The sequence below is a fragment of the Littorina saxatilis genome, linkage group LG1 (genome assembly GCF_037325665.1).
Source record: "Littorina saxatilis isolate snail1 linkage group LG1, US_GU_Lsax_2.0, whole genome shotgun sequence".
Lineage (NCBI taxonomy): Eukaryota > Metazoa > Mollusca > Gastropoda > Littorinimorpha > Littorinidae > Littorina > Littorina saxatilis.
Window position 1 is genome coordinate 56066534 of NC_090245.1, and position 13098 is coordinate 56079631.

At 44.1% G+C, this 13098-nt stretch overlaps 1 protein-coding gene across 5 annotated transcripts in view; it reads left to right on the forward strand.

Annotated features, from left to right (window-relative positions):
- The window catches only part of LOC138974537 (sodium/potassium/calcium exchanger 2-like), a 78404-nt gene extending 65550 nt beyond the window's left edge, over positions 1-12854 (forward strand). For all 5 annotated transcript variants that reach the window (XM_070347255.1, XM_070347275.1, XM_070347267.1 and 2 more), the window contains 3 exons: positions 994-1113; positions 4073-4209; positions 9539-12854. In XM_070347255.1, coding sequence (XP_070203356.1) covers positions 994-1113; positions 4073-4209; positions 9539-9782 — 501 coding nt within the window. In that variant the 3' untranslated portion in view covers positions 9783-12854. The remainder of the gene's footprint in view (positions 1-993; positions 1114-4072; positions 4210-9538) is intronic.
- Positions 12855-13098: the final 244 nt, after the last annotated feature.

Genomic DNA, 13098 nt, shown 5'->3' on the forward strand with positions numbered 1-13098 from the left:
GTTAGGCCTTCGACCAGTTACAAGACATAAAACCCATCCTTAAAAAGTAAATACAATGAATTCTAAACGAACACAAACTCCTTACAGTTTGTATCCTTTCATTATTAAATGATTACTTAAAGTTTTATGATCATATATTTCAAGTCTCCTTACAACTTCTATACACAATTGACGAGAGAGACAGACACAGAGAGAAAGGAGACAGACAGGACAGACAGACACAGAGAGACAGGAGACAGACAGACAAACAGACAGACAGATAGACAGACCGACAGACAAAGAGAGAAAACATACATAGACAGGAACAGAAAGAGATCTTGGTTGATTTCCGTCCACCGGCCAGAAAAAAAGGAATACATAAGCCAGTGTGACGACTAGGCTGATGATTAAAATTCACTCACAAACAAAGTATAAGTGACATCTATCAAATTTCAAGATTACTCTTTGGCGCGCTTATGGTCGGGAAGTTTGTTTTATGAATGTTGATTTTGATCGATCTTCAAGGTATGGCAGGAGAGGTAGGGATCTTGGGGATGGCAGAGGACAATGAATATTGATTTTTTTCTGGTAAACATATGACCTACTCAAGATCAGATTTCGCAGATTTTCAGAGGAAACTGTCTTCATTTAAGCTCCAAAATCTCTGGTGATAAATGTTTGGACCTAGGTAGGCGCGATCCTATTTGGTTAAAAAAAAAATGCTGTAACATTGCACGTTTCGCAGATTGCAATAATGACTACTGAACTTGCAGAACGTAAGCTAACCCGCACTTTTAATGTAGGTTTCCGCTATTTTTGTTTGAAATTAAGTAAGACTTGGTAGACATTAAAACATTTTTAGGAGAAGAAGAAGTGGTTTCCTCTTACATTAATTGTGTATATATGTAAGCTGGTGGTTTTTTTTGGTGTGTGTGGTTTTTTTAGTTTTTTTTTTACAGAAGAATAAGTAGTTGCCTGTGACATTGATCGTTGTGTGTAAACTAATTTTTACAGGAGAAGAAGAAGTGGTTTCCTGTGACCTTTATCGTGAGCATCCTGTGGATTGCCGGTTTCTCCTACCTCATGGTGTGGTGGGCCAACCAGACTGGCGAGACCATTGGCATTCCTGATGAGGTATGGTGCCCGTTGCCGGTGTAACACAAAAATTTTACTCCACGAAAAATTTACTCCGGAGTAAATATTTCGTACGAAATTCTTACTCCGAGTACACTTTTCGTACGAGAAAAGAACTCCCCAAGGCACGAAAAAATTACTCCCTCCACGAAATGGTTACTCCCCATTTATTTTACTTCCAGTAAAAATCTCGTACGCAAAAATGGGATGCGGGCGAAGGGATAATGCCAATAAGTGATCTCGCGCACACGAATGTCGCGCTACCCTCCTTCCACCCCTTCCACCACCAAGACTAACCGGGGACAAGGGAGTAAAAATGTCGTACACCTGGCATGGGAAGTTAAATTGCTTGTGTTTGGGTGAAGTAATTTATTCGTTATTTATTCGTCAGGGGAGTAACATTATTGTACGAAATGTTTACTCGGAACTCACCTTGGGGAGTAATTTTCTCGTGAAATGGGGGAGTGCTTTTTTCGTAAAGGGAGTAACTTTTTCGTACGAAATGTTTACTCCGGAGTAAAAATCTCGTGGGAGTAATTTTCTCGTGTTACACCGGTATTTTTCAGACAACAGATTTTTATTTAAATTTTGTGTGTGTTACGGGTGGGGATGGGGTGGGACTCTTTTCTTCCCTCCTGCCCTGTATTGTATCCTCTTTCTCTGTGTTGTTTGGGATTGTTTTGCTTGGTTTACACATTTGCTTTCGTTTATTTTCCTAGAGTTTTATTTTTTGTTGCTTCTTTTTTTCTTCTACTGCCTTTTTGTTCGTTTGTTTTATTGATTGACTGGTTGTTATTTTGCTTGTTTAATAATTTTTTTTATTTTTTCTAGCTCGGTTGATCTGTTGACTTGACTGAATGTTTTAATTGTTTTGTTGTTTTGAATCGGTTTGCACGGGAAATTAGCTGTCGGGAAGGTAGGACGCCGTTCCGGAAATAGCTGTCGGGAAGGTATGACATTTCGGAAATAATGTTTGTCCGAGTAAAAAGCAAGGGTATTCACTCTTTCACAACCCATACAAACCCGACAGAGTTATTTTCCGAATTCGTCTATTAAGGAGGAAAGCAATGCAGGTGGTTATTCCGTATTTACCTGAAAATACAATGCAACATAATACAATACAGAACAATACAACACAACACAACATAATTCAACACAGAAAAAAACTGTATTTTCTGATTGAGGACACAAACAGAATCTGTCCTTGCTAAATACAACAAATAGGGGTAGTGGAGAGAGGAGAGGATAAGCGGGGGTATATATATCGACCACATACTAGCAAGTATATCGTGAGCTGTTAGCTATATTTCCTACTCCGCTTGCCCAGCGTGTGTGGCTTTGTGCTGCCTGGCGCGGTTGGGCCTTAGCAACCAGGCGTTGTGTCTCGACTGTTGTGATTGGTGGGCTTGCACAACTCTTCAATTACCCACCACCTTCAAAGTGAGCTTTTGAAAGGGAAATTGATGGCTCCGATATTTTTTCAAGATCAAATTTCTGACTGAAGCCAGGAACACAGCTCGGTCATTGTGGGGCCGGACAAAAAGGCTGGGATTCTGACTCTTTTTTTTTTCTTCTTTTTTTAACCCGTTTTTTTCTTTCTGTGTGTGTGTGTGTGTGTGTGTGTGTGTGTGTGTGTGTGTGTATGTGGGTGTGTGTGTGTGTGTGTGTGTGTGTCTGTGTATGTGTGTGTGTGTGTGTGTGTGTGTGTGTGTGTGTGTGTGTGTCGTTCTGTCAGAATTGTAGGTATTGATCTAATTTATCGTTCGTAGCATGATGGAAATATTTTGGGGGGCTTAAAATGCAATTAAAAAAATCGCAGTCCTCCTCCTCTCCCTCTCTCTTCACTAAACAACAATGTGTGGGTGTGTGTGTGAGAGAGAGAGAGAGAGAGAGAGAGAGAGAGAGAGAGAGAGAGAGAGAGAGACAGGCAGGCAGGCAGGCAGGCATGCAGGCAGGCATGCAGGCAGGCAAGCAGGCAGGCAGGCAGACAGACAGGCAGACATGCAGACACACAGACAGACCCACAAATGTAGCCAGAGCGAGAAAGAAAGACAGAAAGGAAGACAGACAGACAGAGACACAGATATAGATACAGAGACAGAAAGAAGAAGAAAGAGAGACAGAACGACGAAGAAAGAGAGACAGAAACATTAAGAGCAGACAAAACAGGAAAAACCCACGGAGAAAAGCAGACATGTCTACCCCCATTTCTTCCATCATCGAGACAAACTACTGACGTGTGCAAAATCCAGTGTACAACTTTGCTATTCATGTCAGAGCACTAATAAGGCATTGAAACATATACAGTCATTGTTTGGGAAGCCTGGTAATGGGATCGCGTACAAGTGGAAGACACAAAGCACTACCTGAGACACCTTTTCTAGCTTACTCCTGGACAAGTAACGTCAATGACGTGTGTCTATGTTGTTTTAGTGTCTCGGGCGTGTTATCTTTCTCTTCCTGCAGAGGTAAATACATGGGGAAATAAGCTGCCCAACGCCGGTTTGGCGTTCCAACGCGGGGATGTCGTGCAGACAGACAGACACACACAGAGACAGACAGACAGACAGACACACAGAGAGACAGACCGACAGACAGACAGACACACAAACACACAGACAGACAGACAGACACACATACAGACAAACACACAGACACAACGACAGACGGACGGACGGACGGACGAACGGACGGACGGACACACACACACACGCACACACACACACACACACACACACACTGACAGACACACAGACAGACAGACACACACACACACACACACAGACAGACAGACAGACATACAGGCAGACACACATACAGACACACAGACAGACCGACCGACCGACAGACACACAGACAGACACACAGACAGAGACCGTCCATTGGACCATCAACCTAATTATGTTGGATTGTGTCGACGTTTAGTTTCAGTTGTCTGTGGTGTCTCTTTGTTATCCAGGTGATGGGGTTGACCATTCTGGCGGCGGGCACGAGTATTCCGGATCTAATCACCAGCGTCATTGTGGCCAAGAAGGGCTTCGGAGACATGGCGGTCTCCAGTTCTGTCGGCAGTAACATCTTCGACATCACAGTGGGGTAAATGTCCATCCAGCTCTGGTTAACACTAAGGAGTGTTCTGTTCTTGTTGAACCGTCCATGCTCTCTTCTCTTGATTTCTTGTTCTCTTTTATTTTCTGTCTTCTCTGTCTCTGTCTGTGTGTGTGTGTGTATGTGTGTGTATGTGTGTGTGTGGCCGTGTGTGGCCGTGTATGTGTGTGTGTGGTCTGTCTGTCTCTCTCCCATCTCTGTATGTGTGCGCGCGCGGGCGTGTGTGTGTGTGTGTGTGTGTGTGTGTGTGTGTGTGTGTGTGTATGTGTGTGTGTGTGTGTGTGTGTATGTTGGGGGAGGGGGAGGGGGTAGAAAGTTTGTGCCTAACCAGAGATAAATTTTTTTTTAGTTAAAGCAAGTTTTATGGTTTGGGCACGTATTTTCGGCACCCCCTTAGTTGTCCGAGAGCATTTAGCCGCATGCAATTTTAATATGTTCGATATCACAGTGGATTAGATGTTTCTTTTATGTGGGAATGACCGAGCGCTCCTTTTTTCCTCTGAACTAGATAGAAGTAACTATATAGAGTCTACGCTTATAGGAGTATGCGTGGGCGTTACCATTGTGTTATGACTTTGACAAGTACTTTCGGCTCACCTGAAATGCCTGAGAGAAGTTGGCTTCGATATATTCGACTTCACAAAGGAGTGAATGTCTAACTCCCTTTTTTGTTGAAGTGAACAAAAGTGTTGTTTTTTTGCACCTGATGATTAATGATTAATGTCGATTTTAGGGTTTATTGGAATAAAAGTAAGGTCACTTTTATGGTTTTACGCCACAAATAACTCGTTCCTATTCAAAGGTGTATGATAGTTAGGCCTATGCAAGTTTCGTGCACTATTAGACAATTATTTTCGTCCCACTTGATATGTTTTCGAAAATTCAGCTTTCAGGGTTGGGCAATGGACAAAGACAAAACAAATATAGAAAAAGCTAGAAATCTGTCGATCGTTACATAGCGCTATACAAGTCAGCTGATGTTCGTTGCTAGTCATACGTGTGACAGCCACTTATTACAGTCACCTTTGACGTGTCCGAATTGACAGTGTCAGAAATGTCCACTTCATTAGCATCTTTTGTTATATTGATAGTAACGTCAGGCGCATGTTCACACACACAATGTCAACATTTAAATGGCTGTAACTCAGAAAAAAAACCCGCTTGAGAACTATAAAGTTAACAGTAAAAATAAATTGGAATTGGTGTTTTTTTCAAATAAAAACAATTGGAGCTCAAAACTTGCGTACGTCAGGATGGAAATATCGATCTTGTTATTACACCACGTGCTTATCAGGCGTAGCCGGGTTGATTTTGAAACGCGAGATGATTCCATCCAATTTCGATGAGCAACCGCTTCATAACCTGTATTTTGGTTTGGCCCTGTAATTTCCGCCGCGCGCTCTTTTGCCGGGTACGTAGTTTGTGCTGCCAAAGGGTATTTGTTTCACATCGATTTCACCATTGAAGGCGCGCGCGTTAGAGAAGACTGTATGATGTGGAAAGCCGGCAGGATCGATTTTGATTTGGACATGTTTGTGAAATGCCCCGTCCTCTGTCGGCACGGCGACCAGCAAAAATAACACGTAGCACGAACCAACGCTAGCTGGCAGTCAGGTATTCCACAACTCTGTCTTGCAGTGTGACGATTAGCGGGTTGGGGCAGAGAAAAGGGGGGGGGGGGTGTCGGTGTGTGTGTGGGGGGGGGGGTAGTGGCTAGAGATTCCTCCACACTGGGCTACAAGGAATTCCCTCAACCCACCGATTGATTCTCCAGAAAAGGGGGAGGTGGGGGTGTGAGTTTATTTTTATTTTTTAGATTCCTCAATAAGGGGTTTTCTTGACCCATTGATTGGATCTCTAAAATTGTTGACCCTAACAACCATGCCAAGTTCATAATCAGGGCGTTGGTATTCTTTTGCCTACCATGTTTTAATGCGTCCCAGTCCCAAAACTACACTTTAATCAAGGCATTTCACATCTGAGAAAAGAGGGTCTCAATATCCGTTTTAGAAAGTGATGCAGACAGAAGCAGACAGACAGACAGAGGATGACATAGTGGTGGGGGTATAGGGTCTCATGTAGCAAAGGTATAGAGAGGCAGGGAGAGAGAATCAGTCAGATCAGCAGACAGACAGACAGACAGACAGACAGAGGACGCCATAGGGCTAGAGGTATAGGGTCTCAGGTAGCAAGGATAGAGAGAGGCAGGGAGACAGAGACAGAGAGAGTCAGACCAGCAGACGGACAGACAGACAGATAGAGAATCCCATAGCGGTTGGGGTATAGGGTCTTAGGTACAGTAGGAAGGGTCGAGAGAGGCAGGGAGAGAGAAACAGAGAGTCAGACCAGCAGACAGACAGACAGACAGATGGCACAAACAGCAAGAGAGAGAGAGCACCGAAGTATGGCAACAAGGTAGCCCCCCTCCCCCTCCAATCCTGTATCATAATTATATTTTTTTGATTTACAACAAGATGAGCTTACTTGGTGTTATCACCCACCTTCCCTTTGTGTAAACTCATAGACATTTCACTCAAAACGTTGGGGAAGACTAGAGTAATAGGGAAGATGAGGCAGTTGATTCTGGCTTTACTGTCGCGGTGACGGAAACAGGTAAAGAATGGTATTAAGACAGGGGAGTATAATTATGTCATTCGATCAGAAAGATTGTCGCACGACGAACGTGCAAAACCTCATGTGGACAAAGGTAAGCGATTTCACGGCTTGAGCTGATTGGATAAAAAATAAAAAAAAAGACAATAAGACCCCCCCCCCCCCTCCCCCCCCCCCTCAACCTCTTCCGAAACAACCAAGAACCACCCATCCGATCCTCAAAACAACAATACACACACAAATAGAGAGAGTAGAAAGGTTTGTGTGTGTGTGTGTGTGTGTGTGTGTGTGTGTGTGTGTGTGTGTGTGTGTGTGTGTGTGTGTGTGTGTGTGTGTGTGTGTGTGTGTGTGTGTGTTTTGTTCTTGTTGTGTTTGTTCTTGTTGTTTTGAGGTTGAAATTAGTTTCTGCTCCTTCCAGATCGACTTACGTGTTGCTAATGGTTTTCAGACATGTACATTGCTGGAGGTCTTTGTCTGGTTTCCACTTTCTTTCTTTATTTGGTGTTTAACGTCGTTTTCAACCACGAAGGTTATATCGCGACGATGGTTTTTACTGCTAGGAACATTATAATCATACTTACAGTCTCATCGACAAGGAATGATATGATCATTTATTATAAAGTCTCGAGGACAATGAAAATGGCAGGAACTTCTATCTACAGGCCATCGTCTTTTACGTTTATGTTTATGGTTAAGATGTATTTAGGGTTCATTATAGATTATAAAATGATGACGAGGGAGGGAGAGGGAGGGTGAGCAGAAGGGAAGGGAGCGGAGGGCTCTCAAACAGCGCAAAGTGCACGAGTACCAATCATGGCATGTTCTCCTTCAGACGAATCAATATAACTGCTGATCAATGGTGAATGAGAAACAGGGAAGTGATTAGCTGAAGGTCTGCTCCATGGGAGCATATACCCGTTCTCTTTATTAGTGCAACCATACAGCTCTCCTCCTCTATGCTTAGACTACGTACTTACACACAGCTGAATACCTCTACTAGCCTTGGTCTTTGTCAAGTTGCGTATTCCTTCCTTGTCGATAATGTAGTGCAAATCACAAGAGTTTGTATCACAGAACCTTTTGTTCGATCATGTATGTTACATATTTTGTCATGCTGTCATCATGACTTCAGTTTTCACTTTCCCTGAAAGGTCTGAAGCAAAGCAAAATTCTTTCGATCGACATGTCTAGGAAAACTGGTAATTCGCTTCTTTCCTTCTGAAATCGTAAGTCCTATTCAAATCAAATGTGATCGGGAGGATGGGGGTAATTTAAGAACGACGATTACCCTTCGACAAGAAACAGCATTTCTAAAAATTAAAAAAAAATCAAACGGAGTGTGTACTCTCTCTCTCTCTCTCTCTCTCTCTCTCTCTCTCTCTCTCTCTCTCTCTCTCTCTCTCTCTCTCTCTCTCTCTCTCTCTCTCTCTCTCTCTCTCTCTCTTTTCTGTGCGTGTCTGTTTGTACCTCTTTTTCACTTTTTTGTTTCTTTGCGTAATATAGTAGTTTTATAGCTTCAATAACGACGCTTACGCCTATAGAATGTCTGCGTGTCTCTATCTGTTAATATTACCTTACCCCTTTGTCCTGTGTGTTTTCACGGACTCCCTGTCCCCTCAGACTCTCCGGAGTCTACGTGTCTCTATCTGTTCAAATTACCCCTTGCCCTGTGTGTTTCCAACGACTCCCTGTCCCCTAAGACGAGGGCCCCAAAGGGGGGGTATCATCACGATCACGGGAAGGGAAATTTTAGCTTTCACGATCACAGTTACCTTGAGTTTTGTTTTCACGATCACAAACACCTTGACGAATATAGGATCATAGAGTGATATAGCTGTGAAAAATGTACGTTGAAAATAAAATGCTATGCAATAATGCCCATCACGATCACGAAAACAAATCACTATCACGATCACGAGACTTGATTTTTTTGTCATCACGGATCACGGGCAAAGTCCCATCACGATCACAGAAATGGAAATTTCGGCAATCACGGTCACAGAAAGGTCAAAAAACGCCAATCACGATCACGATTTTAAACCCTTTGGGGCCCTCTAAGACTCTATAGGGCGTCTGCGTATCTGGATCTGTCAAAATGACCTTGCAAGTCAAGCCAAACTAACGCCTTACCCATTGCCCTGTGTGTTTCCACAGTCTCCCTGTCCCAAAAGACTCTAGGCTGTCTGCGTGTCTCTATCTGTCATAATAATTTGGCAAGTCAAGAAACTAACTCCTCACCCCTTGCCCTGTGTGTTTCCACAGACTCCCAATCCTCTCAGTGAGGCTCTAGGGCGTCAGCGTATCTGGATCTGTCCAAATGACCTTGCAAGTCAAGCCAAACTTACGCCTCACCCCTTGCCCTGTGTGTTTCCACAGACTCCCTCTTTTCTGAGCCTGGTGAACGTGTGCGTGTCTATCTGTCATAATGACCTTGCAAGTCAAGCCTAACTAACGCCTTACCCCTTACCCTGTGTGTTTCCACAGACTCCCTGTCCCGAAAGACTCTATATCGTGTGCGTGTCTCTATCCGTCATAATGACCTTGCAAGTCAAGCCAAACTTACGCCTCACCCCTTGCCCTGTGTATTTCCACAGACTCCCTCTTTTCTGAGCCTGGTGAACGTGTGCGTGTCTCTATCTGTCATAATGACCTTGCAAGTCAAGCAAAACTAACGCCTTACCCATTGCCCTGTGTGTTTCCACAGACTGCCGGTGCCCTGGATGCTGTACGGAGCCATCAACGGAGGTGACCCCTACAGGGTCAGCAGCAAAGGCTTGTGGTGCTCCATCATTCTCCTCTTCATCATGCTGCTTTGCGTCATCGTCAGCATCGCCGTCAGCAAGTGGAAGATGAGCAAGGCCCTAGGCTTCGCCATGCTCGTCCTCTACTCCGTCTTCGTCACCATCAGCGTCTTGCTGGAGTACCAGATTATCAAGTGTAATGCTTGAGGGGGGGCCAACGCTGTGGGAAGACATGCCGTGTGTGACAGTCAATTCTGTCGGAGGAGAAGAAGACACTACAAGCCTCGGCCGTGTACGCTTTGAACTTGATGCAAAAGATGTCGACAAAGGGGGTGACAGTCACATTTGTTTGCATCTAATTTCGGCCGTGTACGCTTTGAATATGATGCAAAAGATACAGACACTGACTGCCCTGGACTGGGTACCGGGTTCGCCTTCCTTTGATGCAGAATTTATATACAGACAAAAGGATGGGGGGGGGGGGAGGGGTAGGTAGGTAGAGTTTGTGACAGTCAAAACTGTTCGTCTCTTCACCGCGAAGGAGAAACCCCTGAGTTTTGGCCGCGTACACGTTGAGTTTGATGCAAAAGATACAGACACGGGCCCGTTTTGCCTTCCGCATGTGATGTAATCTGATGAAGAGCCCTGTACACTGTACAGACAAGAGAACGTAAGAGACAGGACACATGGTTTCTCCTGGTGATGATCGTAGATCTGAACTGTACATTGTGATGCACAGAAAAGGCAAAGAGCAGAGATGTGCATTTCTTGATAAGGAGAAGTATACGTGTCAGCAGCAAGAATGCAGTGAGATGACACAGCCAAAGAACGAACACACTGAATGATGGACAGCGCGAACAGAATCTGCAAGCCGGTTTTGTACACTCGTATGTGAATAAGGAGAAAGACCAATAAGACAGAGGCCCGACGTGTAATGGATAAGTAACGTATGCTGTAGAAAAGAGGACAAACTCAGACTTTGAATGAATGAGACAGTACATAGACGACACGAGAACACGAGCTATGTACATAATTATGTGAATAGTGTAAAGAGAACAGGAAATCACAGTTCCAACAAAGGCGACATTTATATACACATAGCGTACAGAGACTGTATCGGTCGTCTGTGTCCTGTTCCCTTGATATCGACTGACAGAGACGATAAGAGATTCTGGCATTGCTGAGTGCCAAGAAAACACAAAAAGTAACTGTATAGTGTTAAATCGTAAGGTTTGTTGTGGGTATTGGTAAAGGAAGATACAGGCTCTTTCTGAACATTTGACACTTGTGTGTGGCATTTCACACAGAGAAAAAAACACGAAACACAGGAAACGGAATTAACAGCGCCACTACGTGGTAACAATATTGTACAAAAAGAAAATGTTCGTAGTCGTTTTGCTTAAGTTTCAAACTGGCTGTGAATATTTACAGGGTACTGCAACTAGGAGAACATACAATTATAAAAGTTGTGCACATTGTATATAGTTTTTATCCAGATGTGTGTGTGTGTGTGTGTGTGTGTGTGTATGTGTGTGTGTGTGTGTGTGTGTGTGTGTGTGAGTGTGTGTGTGTGTGTTTGTGCATCGCGTTTTTATTGTATGATATAATGATCAATCAACTGTTTCACTGGAACACTTATACTACATAAGCTTTAGGAGAAATGCATTTAAAAGACAGCACTTGAATGTTTGTCAGTCTGTCAGTGTGATATGGACGGCTGAACAGTTAACAAGGTACATCTTCGTGTATGATATATATGTTGCGGTTGCGAGCGCGTGAAAGAGAAGAAAAATGTGTAGAACTGACGAATCAAGATTTAGTCAGCAAAAACATCGTTGGCCTGTGATTTCAGTGACTTGTCACTTGTGTCTGTCGAGTGATTCTTGGCGGGAAGGAAGGACTGGTCCTTACCAGACAGCAACGCCTGACTTAACGCCCAGTGCTGGTGAAATTATATATGATTTAAATGTTGGTGAGCTCTGTGATCAATGCTCCAGCAACTGTGATCGCGTGGACGGTGTCCGTGACACTTTGAAGGACCATAGCAACAGGGGAGTGTGTCTGGCACGGGAGCTCTATGTTGAATATTCGTTTTTGACGAAGAATCATGTCCAGGTCACGATTTACGTACTCATTGCTGACATGTGTGCTTAGGTAACAGGTAGTCTATGGAATTGATATCTGTGTCTGCCAAGGGCTGGTGTCCTATGTCCACGCCTGACAAGTGCCGTTAAAAGATTGGACGTGTTTGACCAGTGCACCGGGTAAAAAAATCCGTGTCTGACAAATGTTTCGGCTCCTGTGAAGGGAGGGCCTTGTAAGACAAATGTTCTTGGGAAATCTGAAGAGTATGTCATGTCCGACAAGTGCTCTTGGCCACTGTGAAGAAACTGCTATGCCTGACAAACAATTTAAGCAACGATGAAAAAGCAGGTGTACTAGTCACGCCTACTATGCTGGTGTAAAGTAATGCCTGATTTTGACAAGTGTGAAGGAATGGCTAAGCCTGGCAAGTGGTTTTTGTCACTGTGAAGGTATGTCTATGCCCGACAAGTGCTTTAGGCTACTGGGAAGAAATAACCATGACTGATAAGCGCTTTTGGCCACTGTGAAGGGACGGGTCTGTTGACAAGCGCTTTTTGGCTACTGGTAAGAAATACCTATGACTAACAAGCGCTTTGGGGCACTGTGAAAAAGTGGCTACGTCTGACAAGTGCTTTTGGCCTCGCTGAACAAACAGGTCTTGGTTTGCCAAGCGGAGCCAGCTAGTGTAAAGAAATAAGTGTATCTGATAGGCACCCTTGGACAATGTGGAGGGATAAACAGCTGTGTGTTGATAACCTGGCTGACAATGACTTTGATGCTCCAAGCAGCGTGACTGTGATCTGTTCCTCAAAGGCGTCTTAACGTGATGACGTTTTGCGTCGTCACAACACTATGGCGCCACCCTCTGTGACGTAATAAGTTATGACGCCGACCTGTCCAGCCCCTCAGTCGCGTCCATAGTCAGCAGTGTAGCTTTTACTTCCGTGTTAATCCATGACTTTTACCTCGTTGTTAATTACTTGACAATTGTAACAATAGACACAGGCGTTGATGTTTATTGTTGTCAGTTAGCGTGCATCATTTCTGTAATGTTTGTGCCTGGGTTGTGTATTTTGCATGTTTGCACAAACGATAATCTCTGTCGGTATGATAAGTTGCCTGCAATCCGTTGTCTGTTCGTTGCAGTGGAGCGTGTTTCACTGGACACAAGCGACGAGAAAGGGGTGGAAGGGCGGGGGGGGGGGGGGGGGGGAGACAGATGAGATGGCGTGAAATGGAGGTACCACCGTATTTGCCCTTATTGGGTCTACGTCTCTCTCGTTTCTATGGACATGTGCACATTTCTTCCGTAAATATGATGAAACATTTTAATAGTTTTAGATTTGATAGGGAGCACAAGTACTAGCAAACTTCACATTCTGTCGTAGGCGTTTACCAACATTGATGTTGTCTTTTCCTGAGCAGGCATCCCTTTGTT